Source organism: Eleutherodactylus coqui, chromosome 12 (genome assembly GCF_035609145.1).
Source record: "Eleutherodactylus coqui strain aEleCoq1 chromosome 12, aEleCoq1.hap1, whole genome shotgun sequence".
Lineage (NCBI taxonomy): Eukaryota > Metazoa > Chordata > Amphibia > Anura > Eleutherodactylidae > Eleutherodactylus > Eleutherodactylus coqui.
Genome location: NC_089848.1, coordinates 112,094,520 through 112,109,491, shown reverse-complemented (window position 1 = coordinate 112,109,491; position 14,972 = coordinate 112,094,520). Strand labels below are relative to the sequence as shown.

At 46.1% G+C, this 14,972-nt stretch overlaps 1 protein-coding gene across 2 annotated transcripts in view; it reads right to left on the bottom strand.

Annotated features, from left to right (window-relative positions):
- Nucleotides 1–3,285: 3,285 nt before the first annotated feature.
- The window catches only part of WDR86 (WD repeat domain 86), a 56,980-nt gene continuing 45,293 nt past the window's right edge, over nucleotides 3,286–14,972 (bottom strand). For both annotated transcript variants that reach the window (XM_066584956.1, XM_066584957.1), the window contains exons 5-7: nucleotides 9,316–9,451; nucleotides 6,588–6,691; nucleotides 3,286–4,302 (exon numbers count right to left, since the gene is read on the bottom strand). In XM_066584956.1, coding sequence (XP_066441053.1) covers nucleotides 4,102–4,302; nucleotides 6,588–6,691; nucleotides 9,316–9,451 — 441 coding nt within the window. In that variant the 3' untranslated portion in view covers nucleotides 3,286–4,101. The remainder of the gene's footprint in view (nucleotides 4,303–6,587; nucleotides 6,692–9,315; nucleotides 9,452–14,972) is intronic.

Genomic DNA, 14,972 nt, shown 5'->3' with positions numbered 1-14,972 from the left:
ATACGCCGCAGGCCAGAAACGCCTCGCTCGCCATAAATTCTCGGAATGACTTCCAATGCCTAAATCGAGGCACCTGTAAGCTTTTCCCTGTGCTGGATGCTGCTAAACTGCCCCCCTCCCTATGTTTTCCAGCTCCCACAGGAGTCTATGGGAGCTGCAAGCGTATATCGGTCGAAAGATGGCGCAAGCCCTATCTTGTCTGGTTACGTATAACTTTAGTCGACGATTTCGGTCGCATGTATGCTATTTTTACGCGGCTTAAAATCGGTCATCTGAATGAATACATTGGAATCCAACGCTTCAGATGGTCGCGATTTTCGGACGACATTAAAATACGGCTAAATATATGCGTAAAAACGCTCCTGTGAATAAAGCCTTACATTGTATGCACGCAGCGAGAAATGAGCGAACCGGCAATGATTTATTTATTTATTTATTTTGCTGGTTGAAAGTGAGCGACAACCAAAAAGTAAACGATGGCTTTGCATTAAGACGTAATGATTGTGCATTTTCATTCAGTCGGAGATCCGTCAATGAGGCTGAAGCGACGCCTTAAGGTGCGTTTAGGCGGAACGACTATCGTTCCAAAAATCGTTGAAATGAATCATTCACTTTAAGGGCTTATTCAGACAACTGTATATCGGCCGCGTATTCACGCCGGCCGATATACAGCGTCCCTCTCTGCAGGAGGAGGAGGCTAGAAGAGTCGGGAGCAGTGCTCTGAGCTCCCGCCCCCTCTCCGCCCATCTGCATTATTTGCAATGAGGGGAGGCGGGGTGGGGGTGGGGCTAATTCCCTGAACTTGACCCCGCCCCGTCCTGCCACCTCTCATTGCAAATAATGGAGAGGGGGCGGGAGCTCAGAGCACTGCTCCCGGCTCTTCCAGCCTCCTCCCCCTGCAGAGAGACACCGTATATCGGCCGGCGTGAATACCTGGCCAATATACGGTCGTCTGAATAAGCCCTAAACGTGAGCCAATGACTAAACAATGAAGGTCTTAACACTTGATATTTGCCTTTTCAGGCCTCCCCAAGCAATGGGTGTAAAGGGGCATTAGATTCCCTGCTCTCTCCTCTCCTGCACCTTTTTCTTGTCATAGATTGCCTGATAAGCTCATACAAGAAAAGCCTTAAAAAATATATAATTTCAAACAACCTTTTTGCACTTTTTGTTTAAGATGTGAATAAAAAAAAATCCATTTGGTATTGTTGTTGTACCGAAGGGCAGAAAAAAAAAAGTTACCAGCGTCGGAACAAGTTATAACTGCTGAAAAGTGGAGATGAAAATCCCAAATTGTCAAATCCTTAAAGGGAACCCGTTACCTGTCTGTTAACCTATAAACTAGGTTATAGTGCTGTTCGGGGACGTGACAAGGAGCTGGGTGAGAATTTTTTTATATATATCCTCTATACTGACCGATTCCCTGGTTTCTGTAATGTCCCCTTCTGAAGAGCGAGTGGCCCACCAAAATCGCACTCTTTTCAGATTACCGCGCACGCTCTCCCCTCTCCAACTCTATGGGAAAACGTGCGCACAGGAATTGGGTGTTAAGACTTGCATGCACCCTGCAAACTTCAGTAGGTGACCGCACTGGATCACAGGAGCTGCTGATTATGTAAGATACATCACCCGGCTCCCTGTAAGGCCACCTGCACACAGCAGAGCCGGATTCCGTTTGCCGGTTCTCACAGCGGATTGTGGTACTGACCGTGGCTGGCGACCCTGTGTGTACCTGTCCTTTTCTGTACTGCGGATGGTCGCGGTGAGCCGCTGTCGGACTTGAGCAGTACAAATTTTTTTTAACCTCCTTTTCCCGCAGAATCCGCTGCCTGTCTTCAATGTCAATGGTGGACGGTTGCGAGTTGGACGGCTTCCATTGACTTCAATGGAAGCTGTTTGTACGAGCACCACAGGAAAATGGAGCATGCGGTTTCCGCTCATGCGCAGGAAGAATCCCTTTTCCATAGCACGCTATGGGCGGTATTTGCTGCGGAACCTAGAGGCGGACTCCTGCTCCGGATTCCATCCGCCTGTGTGGAGGCTGCCATACTTAGTTTATGGTGTTACAGGCAGGGCACTGGTTCCCTGTTGAGAGCTTAATTAATTAGATGATTGGAAACATTTAATGTGACAAATTAGCAAAAATACAAGAATTCCGGGGTGGGGCAAATACTTTTTCACAGCACTGTGTCTTCTGCATGGTGCGGATGCAAAACTCCACCTCCATCCATATTTATGTTATTATGGAGCAAGGACATCTGATAACATACACCGCCCAAGAAAAGTTAAGCGTCCCAGTATGACCCCAAGTCACTTCCACTTCTGGGACATCAATCTGTCCAGTTAGGAGGCAAAGTGATTGTGAATCCATTTTACTGGCTTTGGTGTAAATGAAAGTGACAACAGGAACGCCAGAGAGGAACAGCGGTGGAAGAACCAATCAACAGCCATCGCTGTTGTAGAGGTGGGATTTTTGAATTGGCCGTGGCCAATCACAGCCATCGCATTGGTTCATCCAACGCTGCATTGATTGAGCAGCGGTGGAAGAACGAATCACAACCATCGCTTCTCAGAGGGGAGATTTATGAATACCGTAACTAGGAAGTGGCGTTGTATGAGCGGCTGAGGACTGCGGGAACTGCAGCGAACCTCTAGAGCGCCGTGGGAGGGACGTGGACTGAGCCTGCTAGGTAATGTATTCTTTTTTTATTATGTGGTGTAACTAGGGCTGATTTTCGGGGAAATGGTAGTAGGTCTGCTATGTCTCCCAGCAGCGCCCCCCAAGAGCATGAGTAGATGTCAGGGGACGTTGGCAGGGCATCAGGATCGGCAGAGCCCTACAGTGTGACCTACAGCAAGCTACTGCCCAAGCTGTCATACATGGCCTCCATGAGGGTCCGGCGTCCTGTAGTGGGACCTGCGTCACTGTTCAGCTCAATTGGTGTTCAACAAAAAATGCCAAAACTGGTAAGTCCACTATTGGCGCCCCATTTTCTTCACAGATGGGAGCAGGTTCACATTGAGGATTTTGTGTGCCCCCTTAATTTTTTGGAGCCGCCTCTATGGGACCTTTCACACGGGACAGAATTACGCTGCAGGATACAACCAAATCTGCAGCTGTGGAATTCTTAATCCAACTCTGCAGGTAGCCTGTGCATTCCGGTGTGGAGCTTACCGCGGCTTGTGATTGGTCATGCATCCCGTTCCATCCTGTGTGAAAGGTCCTGATGAAGATCTCCCGCCTGTAGAAGCGCAGGACGTCTCCTGGAAATAACATGACACTGATAAGTTTATGGACCTTTATTTTGTGAGTAGGAACAATTTATTGATTACTGATTATAGATTCCCTCCTGTGAATAAGAGCCCTCAGGCTGCCTTCATAGAGGTGAGATTTCTCGCACAAATATGAACCCCATTTGTATGTGGAGAACAAATGGCGGCATGTTCTATCTAGCTGTGTGATCTTATATCACAGCGCCCATTGTCTTCAATGGGGCCGACGGCAGATTTGCAGATCTCCCATTGACTTCTAGGGGGACTTTTAGTGTATAATTAGGTGATATCGCAGGAAAATAGAACATGCTGCGATGTTTTTAAAAAAATTTTTTCCCTACATCGTATCGTGGTGCTGTGCAGGAAAATATCGCTAATGTGGATGAACCCATTCAAAACAATGGAGTTCATATGTGAGCGGCGCACAAATCTCGCACAATTTTCTTGCCAGTGTGAAGGCGCCCTAACCCTTGGATCGTAAATCTGTCCCACTCGCTCTTATGGCAGCAAAATAAGTGACCCACTCAAGCCACATTTAAAGAGCCCCTTCACTTCTACGGTCAGAGTTATGGAACGCTTGAATGACGGATATGAAATTGGTCCGACAGAGGCTGATATTTTACAAATTCTCTGAGAAGACTTCAGACAGATCCCGCCTCGCCGATATTGCCGATTTCTTTTGGCTCCGCAAAGGTTTTCCTCCAATAAGAAAGCAGATCAATTTTAAAGGCAACGAGCCCAATGGAGCGATGGTGTTGCCACGCCCTTCGTAGAGTACTAAACATCCGTCACATTCCCAGTTGTCTTCTGTCGGGACTCGTCCACCGCTCACAGGAGTTCTACAGGTTCACAGTCTTCAGTGGCCTCCAAGGAACAGCCGACTTTATTGTGAAAGAGATGAGGCATGCTCCCCTTCTGAGAGTGCCTACTTCTAAGCGATGACTTCTTTTGGTGCTTACAGATCCCTTTAATGTCCCAGACTCTGAGAGTCCCGTCGTGAGAAGCTGTGTATAGAACATTGCCATGTATCTGCAAATGAAGATCAGAGAGTCATTAGAAATGGAGGCCCGCCGCGCTGATATTTCGCTTCCTGCCCAGGATGGGATGTCAGAGTGGCGCTCCCACTCTGGACGACCGGCTGATGGATGGGAGTCCTGAGTGGCGAACTCCTCTCCATGAACTACAGATGGCCTAGCCACAGGGTAGGTCATCAATTCAAAAAAGGGCAGAAAGCCCCTTTTAAAAGTCCCACAAAGAGTATTGGGGACATATTTTTTAGACCGGTGTTTCCTGCGCCCATCTAAGTAAACCCTGCAGCTGTCTACGAGGACATAAGAGCCGCAAGCCTCTTAATACATTTGTCTCATTGGGTAGCACCTCCATGGTGTACAGTAGATTTAAGTGCTATGGGCCATGAATAGCCACACCCCAACACTAGACGCACCCAATTTTTGAAAAAGTCTCAGGGCCCAGCATGAATATCTGAATTAACATTTCGGAAATGCCGCAGGATGGACGGCTTCCATTGACTGCAATGGAAGCCATCCACGGAAGGCCCACACTAGAATAGGACATGCACAATTTTCCACCTGCGAGCAGAAAATCGCAGTTGGTTTTCATCCATGGGCATGCAAAAGCGTTTTTCATAGCATGTCTATGAGCAGTATTGCTGCAGGATCCAGGGGTGGACGCCCGCTCCGGATCCCTCAGTGCAACTACAACAGTGTGCATTGGGTCTAAAAAGGCCACTTCAATGATGATTTTTATTTATTCGTTATTCGCCCATCCCCCAGTATATATAAGTGAGCTAGTGTAACCTCAGTTAGGTATTTCATTCTGTCTGAAACTCCGGCCCTCTTTCTCCTCTGATGATCATGTGATATCAGTTCTGACCAACTCAGGTCCACTTGGGGTTATGTGTTCATTTTGTAGTCAGTTTCTCAGTCTGTGTGATGTTGTTACATCAATCTATCACAGAAACTGCCTGCAAGGGGGCACAGGCACTCCTGTCACAGTTACTGTTGATGATCATACAGCTCCTGTCACACAGGTATAATAGAGGAGATCACAGCTCATCCTCCCAACTGCATATTTATGGTTTGTAGCTTATTTAGGTGAATATAGAAGGTAATGATAATTAAAAACTTCCCATTTATGTGGGAGAGCGGCCTTTTGCGGTGCTGATGCATCATGCGATTGATTACAGCAGAGTGGCTGCAATATACAGAGGAGACCTCCAGAGTGTGACAGGCAAACAGGTGAGTGGGTCAGGGACGGAAAAATGTGTTTGTTAGACTGGCGTTTCATGTGTGTAAGGCCTTATGTCCACATGCGGGTCGGATTCCGCCTGCGGGAGCCTGCTGCGGGACCCGACCCTGCCCACGGCCAAGGACATTTTTCTATCTGTCCGGGTCTTCTTTCATCCACACTGCAGATGCCGCGGGCATGCATAGTACCCTTTTTTTTTCTTTTTAACCGCTGCTGTCCCACTGATCCATGGCACATCCACAGTGTCAGCTGCAGGGTATGCTGTGGATCTAACAGCTTCCATTAACTTCAACAGAAGCCATCTGCGTGTGATCCGCACCGAAATGGAGCAGGCTGCGATTTGTTCTACAGACCAGAAGGTACGCAAATCCGCATGCTGTAATTAATTTGTGGACACCCATGCATCCCTATGGGCGGCTTGATTTGTGGGCACCCGCGCGGATTCCGCACATCTAATCCGCCTGTGTACATGACGCCAGAGTAGATATGCCCAATGTTTCTATATTCCAAGACTAATGTTAGAGTTGCACCACCTGCTGTTTATATCCTCAGAAATTGCAGGACTATTGATAAAATAGCGCCATCTATAGTTTAGTCCTGGAATATCTGGAGATATAAACAGCAGGGGGTGCTATTCTAACATCAGTACCGGAAAATCTGGGCAAATAATGTTAGAATAGCGCCACCTGCTGTTTATACCCCAGATTTTTCATGACTAACTTCTGTTTATATCTTCAGCTACACTTATCTGTAATAAGTGTAAATACAGATCGTATGTATAATTATGGGCGGGACTTACCAATACTATTCTTCATAGTTCAGCCCCAAATTAGATTTAACTCACGCCCCCTGGTTTAGAAGACCAATGCTCTAACCCCTAAGCTATGAAGCCCATGTAACACATATGAAAGCATTCTTCACACGGCTCCTTATGAAATGAACTCCATCTTTGATACGGACTGGGCAGGGCTCCGTGGCCGGGAACGCTGGCGCACTCGCTATAACCTGTATTGTACAGGAAATCCGTGGGAGGGTTAATAACACACCTGAATGCAGTTAATGATGAAAGTGTGTCCTTGGAAGACTTGCTGCAGGGTTCCTGACTTTGTATTAAAGGCCCTGGCACAAGCGTCTCCGCTCCCTGTAAACACTGGGAAAAAAGTAGAAAAAAAAACAAAGGCCTCAGTCACAAATACGCCATTTTTTTTTTTTCGTCAATGGTCGGCACTTTTATAACATGCGCATCATCTCATCGTGGCCTTTCGGTTGTACATGTACAGTAGGTTCGGCCCACTACATGGCCATTCCTCAGTAGTAATTAGAGATGAGTTAGTATACTCGCTACGGCCAATTACTCGAGTGAGTATTGTCCTTAGCAAGTACTTGCCCGCTCGGAAGAAAAGATTCGGGGGTGAGAGAGAGATCTCCCCTCCGCCCTACCCCTGCCGCCCCCCACCGGCAGCCGAGTCTTTTCTTCCGAGCGGGCAGGTACTCGCTAAGGACAATGCTCGCTCGAGTAATTGCCCTTAGCGAGTATGCTCGCTCATCTCTAGTAGTAATAAAGGCATAATCTGGTAAGGCTGCTCTCACACCGGCGTTAGGGTCAGTTCAGGGTTTCCGTCTGCTCCAATTTTGCAGGAGAGAAACAAACACCTCTGTTTTTTTCCTTGTGGATTTCATGACTTCTGTTTGCTCTCCGTTTTTTTAAATCAATGGGGAAAAAACGGATCAGTTTTTTTTCTGTCTTATTTCAGTTTCTCTTCTCTAAAAACAGAAAAGAGAAACGGAAACCCTGAACTGACCCTAACACCGGTGTGAGAGCAGTCTAAGCTAAGTTTAATAAAATTGGAGGTCATTTTCGTTAAGAACCTCCATTGAAAATTCTGTAAAAAACAAGCAAAAAAAGCCAGGACAAAGCTCAGCATGCTGCACTACTTTTCGGTGTACTTTCCATCTGTAAATCCGTGGCAGAAATCTACATCTAAGTCACGTATTTCTACCGCGCCTCTGCACATGGATTTAGGGCTTCTCAATGGGCAAATGTGTGCAGAATTCCACGCAATGATGTTACCCCTTTTTTTCTGCGTGATTTGACTACGGGGCACATGAATGGCACACTTTACTGGCGGGGATTTGATGCAGATTCTGCGCGGGTTCCATGTGAGTTCACTATAAATTTACGCCATGTGAGAATGAGACATGGAGGTTTTGGTGTGGATTTTTCCATGGCGGAATTTTCCGCCACATGTGAGACCACCCTAACAGGTCATCTCACTATATTCATTAACCGCAGAGTAGTTTGGTCATTCATCCATGGAGATGGCAGAGGCATAGCAACTCCTGTCACCTACAGAAAGGAAGAACTGCGCACAGATGTACACGTATTACCAACTCTCTATGTGAGAGAATGTACTGTGGAAAGATGAGCTTGGATACAAGCTGTGATACTGGTGGGCATGGAGGCTCTAGTACTCTGTTGCACCACCCTTATCTTGGATACAAGATGTGATACGGGTGGGCATGGAGGCTCTAGTACCCTGTTGTACCTAGCTTGTATATAAGATGTAATACCGGTGGGCATGGAGGCTCTAGTACCCTGTTGTACCGCCTCTAGCTTGGATACAAGATGTGATACAGGTGGGCATGGAGGCTCTAGTACCCTGTTGTACCACCCTTATCTTGGATACAAGATGTGATACCGGTGGGCATGGAGGCTTTAGTACCCTGTTGTACCACCTCTAGCTTGGATACAAGATGTGATACTGGCAGGCATGGAGGCTCTAGTACCCTGTTGTACCACCCTTATCTTGGATACAAGATGTGATACGGGTGGGCATGGAGGCTCTAGTACCCTGTTGTACCGCCTCTAGCTTGGAAACAAGATGTGATACAGGCGGGCATGGAGGCTCCGGTACCCTGTTGTACCGCCTCTAGCTTGGAAACAAGATGTGATACAGGCGGGCATAGAGGCTCTAGTACCCTGTTGTACTGCCTCTAGCTTGGAAACAAGATGTAATATGGGCGGGCATTAATACACTAGTACCTTGTTGGGCCAGCTCCAGCTTGGATACAAGATGCGATATGCGAGGACATGGATGCTCTAATACCCTGTTGGGCCGGCTCTAGCTTGGATACAAGATGTGATCCACTGGTCCCAACAACCCCTAACAGTCTGGTTAGAAAGGCCCCAGTGGGGGACAAGTCATTGATGCTACCATCCAGCTTCTCACATCCCAATAATGCGCGCCTCTCAGACTCTGGTAACACAGAAAAATCTCTTCTCTGCGTCGTAGAGGCGTCTAGTGGCCAACAGGCTCTACACAAGTGGAAGAAGAAGCCACTACACATAAGGAGCCTCCAAGAGCCTTTTATAGGCCAAGAGGGGATCCACCTTTAGGGCCTCCAGTAGCAAGAACATTCCATCTGATCACACTGCAACTCTCCTCATTTACATATCTGCCTGAGATGGAACTGCATGCCAAGTTTTGCAGCAAAACGATAACTCCTTCAAGGGGTCGGATTTTTTTTTGTCATAAAATGTAATATCCATGAACTGGGAAAAATAACACCAGCCTGCATATAATAGTACTGGAAGACAAAAGAAATGTTATAAGACCAGTCAGGAAGGATAGTTGCCTGGGCTGACAGTCGATGAAGGTGTACGGCGGCCTTTAGCTTGAACTTCAGTTTGAGTAAAAGTTCACTTTATTTTTGTGTCTTTTATGAAGACTAGAAGGCAAACATGAAGCCGACCTGACCTTAAGGATGACTTACATATTCCGTCATGGTATTTCAAAGTGCTTATGCTGTGCTTATGAGATTTGTACGTTCGCGCACATTCTCCAGTGTCGGACAACCAGCATTTTGCAGTCCGGTCAACACTGCCAGAATATAAATGTCTTCCCACCATCTGGAAGGAGAAGAAGAACGCTGTTATATTTTATACTTGCAGTTAACAACTACTGCCAGCTGGAGGGTAGTGCAAGAAAACATGGAATTACAGATTTACGCTCAGATGAGGTCAGTTATGAGATCACGTATGATTCAGGAACTATGATATTCCAAAGCATTCTGCAATATTACACCGTACCCAAAAACCAAATCAATATGAAAATAGTCTGGTGTGGAGAAAAGAATCAAGCTTCATTCAAGATGGAAATGATGTAGAGGGCGGACCCACGAGACCAACTCCATGGACTTTTGCCTTGTTTCATGATCCCGGTTATCTAGTTACTGCCTCTGTTCCTCATTGGGCTCATTATAAAAGTCTGACCCTGCCACTGCACCAGCTTATGATTATTGTGCTCCATGCCTAAATCAAGCTCCAGTTCTACCTGCTCCTCTGCAATTCTACTGAGACCCCTGACTTCCCTTCTGACTACGCTACTCGCCTCATCCACCTGTACTGTTACTGAGACCTTCTGATACCAAACCCTGGCTTCACTTCTGAATATGCTACTTGCCTCATCGACCTGCACTGCAAATTGAGACCTCCCATTGCTGAATCCTGGCTCTTCCCTGACTACTCGGCTATTACACCTGAAGCTCTAACGCAGTGCCTGAAACCGCTACACAAGTACTGGACTAGAAATGATTACAATAATAAAACCACACTGACAAAAAAAACATTATACTAGGAAGAAAATACTAGAAGCATACTAGGAATACCTCTGCTTTCACCAGGATTCAGCCCTGCAGCCCTGCCATGGTCCAAGCATTTGTTATGATAACTGCCGTCACAGAAAGTCAGGTAACATGAGAGGTTGTAGCATTGCCGCTCATTCTCCTGGCATCGGCATTCACACCCTGAGCTCAATGATTCCAGAAGTTTGGGAACAACTTCTTTAAGTGCACATAGCCTACAGTATTACCAGCAACACACTGCAGAAGCCAGGAATACTTTAAGAGAATTTAGCCAATGAGGAACTCCTCTCTAAACAAGGCTGGGCTGCAGCAGTGGTATCAGCTGTGGTACGGCAACATAGCAACTGGCCAAACAACAAGCTAGAAGACAAGAAATGGATCCGTAACGAAAATAAGGAATCTTAAAGGTATATGAAAAAAAAATCTTATTCAATGTATAGTGAAAAGTTCTTTAACTTTCTAAAACAGTTTCAAAGTTATTATGTTTTTACTAAAAACTTCTTTTGCTCATCTGCTGCTGAATAATCACATTCTGAGGACAGTTTTCTAGTCTTAGGTAACATCTGAAATCTAGAGTATAGATACAATTAATGCATTTTAATTACATTAAACCAGAAAGCCCCTTTAACATGATGGCGCCAAGTAATAAATAGAATGAGGCCAGGAAGATCTGATGGAAAGGAGGAGATGACACTGATGTAAGCAATGTCCTTCAGGTGCCCTCAACAATTAGCTGTGTTCCGTATCATGGTAAATTCTAGAAAATTGATCATGCCGATGATATAACCGGGCAAACCGGACCAAGGCAAACACGTTCTAATGTTCTCATTTCTTCTTTACCCTTGTAGTGAGATTACACAGAGTTCAGGTCAACTCATGTAAATACTCCAGCCATGTATCTGTCAATATTATCCCGTGTAACACGCCGTCAGACACATCATTTGTTTTCCTTCCTTCTCCAAGACAAAGATCTTCTCATCCAATAACTGCTGAGCTTAAATGGAAGTGACTTGAAGAAACCAACAGAAGGGAAACATGGCTCAATATCCACCCAATGATTGTTTTTATTTCCCTTTCTATTGTTTGAAACAATCTAGTAATAGAAATATGAACACGAATCAGTCAGGACCCGAAGGTGACGCAGAGGCAATCCATTCCACGTGGGGTTTTTTTTTTTGGCTGCTCTCGGTAATACACTCATTGACAAAAACAATAGTGCACCAAAGAGGAGTTGTTGGAATCGGAGGAATCGTTCTATCTGTGAATCTAATGATGATATATGGAAGTGATTACAATATCAGAGCGAAAGGATACGTTTATTGGGGAAAACTGCAATTCACAGGGGGCTCTAGTACCCTGTTGGGCCACCTCTAGTCTGGATACATAATGAGATATGGTTGGGCATGGAGGCATGCAGGTTCCATAAGGTATCGTTTGGCACATATGCCAACAGATGTTGCAACTGGGCCTCTTGATCTTGACCGCTTGTAGGCTGCCAAAGCCGGCATTCCAGTAGGTCCCATAAATGCTTGATCGGTGATATAGCCAACTGGGCAAGCCATGGAAGTGTGGCAAGTTGGCGGAGGCATTCTTGGGAAACACTTGCTGTTTGTGGGTGAGCATGATCCTACTGGAAAATGTCCCTTGGAAGCTGCCATTAGAGGAACACATGTGGCTGCAGGATGTCCTGAACATATCTGAGTTGTCATTGTCCCTCGTATTACCACTAGGGGTGACCGACGGTTGTATGCAATGGCCCCCCAGACGATCACACCAGGAGTGGGGGCAGCAAAGGCAGGATTGCGGTGCTCACCACAGGACCTCCATATTCAAACACAACCATTTTCACTTCACAATTAGAACCTGGATTTGTTGCTAAAGACGACACAGTTCCAGTCCGTAGCAGTTATGGTTTCTCGCTTATGAAACCACTGCAAACGAGGGCAACGGTGTTGGGGTTTTGATGACTGAACATGTAATGGGCGCCGTGGCACTAAATTTCCTTCTGCTCAGCACCTGGAAATGGTCTGGGCAGAGACAGGTTCTGTAATGAAGGCGCCACCTGTGTTTGGATGGTGGACAAGAAAACTGTTGGATCTGCTTGCGCTTGTCTGCAGAACAAACAATCCTCTCTACTGGTAGACTGTCTGGGTGGTCAGAAACCTTTTTGCCTTGTGTGCGTACCCTCAAGTAACCACTGGTCCCAACACCTCCTAACAGCTTGATCAGAAGAGCCTAAATGGTGGGCAATTCATCCATACAACTAATCCAGCTTATCGCATTCCAATCATACGCCCCTCTCCAAGTCTGTCAACTTGGTAAAATGTCTTTGAGTGTATCATAGAGACATGGCTAGTGGTCAATGATCTCTCAGTAAGAGGTCCACTACACACAAGGAGTCTCTGAGAGCCTTTTATAGACCAAGGATGGAACCACTTTTACAACCTCCGGTGACAAGACCGTTCATCTAATCACACCCCAACTCTAATCATCTACATATCTGCCTGAGATGGAACTGCGGGACTAGTATTGCATCAATCCAACATTTTTATCTGGGTGCATTATTTTTTTTTGTTAATGAGTGTACATATGAAAGGAAATACGACATCAAACTAATGCTTCACCGCAAGACTCTGAGAATCATAGACTATAATTTAGGGAGACTTCAAGGGGTCCAGTTTAGGATAGCAGGTTTGGTAATTTTTAGCTAGAAACCCTGAAATCAAATGTAATTTTGCAGCTCTATTGCATTGTTAGAGATGGACGCAGCATGCCCAGGACCTCTGTGCTGCTTGTGATGACATCATGAGTCCAGGGCAATGTCAATGAACCAGATACAGTGCCCTGCAGTGAGTGTAGACTCACTGTGCCACTGGCTGATTTGACTTTCAGCTACTCCTCTTAGGGGGTCATCTGATTTTCAACCTTTAACCCCGCTGAGGGGGATCACGTCTTATCTGCAGGGGTTCCCAGGTTGTTACTCCAAAGGCAGTCCTGGTGCAGTGGCAGCTGATGCAGACCAGTCAGAAGCACCAAAACGCAGTATTAAAGGAACAAGCAGAAAGGTAGTCAATTACACACACTGAGGTCAGGATAGACGGAGAACTTGTGTTGTAGAGTCCGATGGCTGTTTCTTCAGGAAGCTTAGACACTTTATTGTAATGATACATATGCGTTCAGTGGAATCGTTTCCGAAAGACTGAACCAACAACAAAAGGCAACATATTCTCTTATACAATCCACACAAAGACATTTTTTCATTATCTAAAAGCAAACTGATTGGTTACATTTCCCAAACTGTACTCCGTGGAGCCCTTGGGGCTCCGCAAATGGCAGTCAAGGGCTCTGACTGAGGGTCCGTGGTGGCGAACATGAGGCACGCATGCCGGATGGGACATGCATGCCGACGGCTGCTCAACACTGTAGTAATTACCACTGGGGCTGCTGCAGCTCTCCAATGGTAATCACACAGCGCTGCTGATCCGGATGCACACTCTGACATTAATGTGCAGCCGGGATCCTCCTCCCCTGAATCCTCTCCTCCTTAGTTTCGCAGGAGAGGACAGGGGAAGAAACGTTCCAGCTCACACCTATCACTACTGGGGTCGTAATAGGGGTCACCTATCACTACTAGGGCCGAAGTAGTGGTCACCTATCACTACTGGGGCCACAAAAGGGGTCACCTATCACTACTGGGGCCACTGTGAGGGTCACCTATCACTACTAGGGCCACAGTGGGGGTCACCTATTACTACTGGGGCCACAATAGGGGTCGCTATTACTACTGGGGCCAATATAGGAGATGCTATTACTAGCGGGGCCACCAATATAGGGGGTCACTATTACTACCAGGGCCACCAATATAGGGGGGGTCACTATTACTACTGGGGCCACAATAGGGGTCGCTATTACTACAGAGGGTGGATTCGCTTTGGAATTCACAGTAGCTGTAGCAGTAAAGTGGATGAGATTTTGAAAATCATGCACACGCTGTGGAAAAAATCTGTACAAAACCCGTGCAGATATTGACATGTGGTGCAGGATTTAATTCCGCAGGATGTCAATTTTAAATATAATGTATATCGATAGCCCACCCAGTGCTCCTGCATTCCTCCCTGTATTTTTTTTAAGCAGCCCTGTCCTTTTTATAAAGATGGTGGTAAAAATAATATGTTGTGATAAACCACGCCCCTGACCAAACCTTGGTGCTCCACAAGAAATTTTTGCTTCAAAAAGGGCTCCATGGCTGAAAAGGTTTGGGAACCACCGCACTACAGTATTACACAGATGCAGTAAAGGCCCATTTCCATGCAAAGATAATCACTCACAAGATAGGTTTTGAGCGATTGTTTTGCATAAGCTGCTAATGGACACTAAAGTCCATTAGCAGCTTATCACTTTCATTTGCATGTAAATGAGCCTCCGGGAGCTGTATGCAGAAAACAGCAGGTGGTCTGTTCTCGGCATTCAGCTCCTTTGTTCTGCAGCGAGGCTCCAAGCTGAATACAATGTGATAAACGCTCCCGTGGAGAATACAGCACCATGTGGTCTGTGTTATCTTCTCTCTGGCTGAACAATAGATTTTATGCTCCCCTAAAAATCATCATTCAGCCAAAGATTGAAACATGGGCACATTTACACACAACGATTATTGTTCAAACGATGGCTTTTGAGCGAATTTTGAGCAATAATCATTGCATGTAAATGGGCCTTAACTCTTTAACCCTACAATTGGTGTCTCATCTCCTGCTTTAAAATAGGTATCCTTCTGCACTCCTTTTTACAAC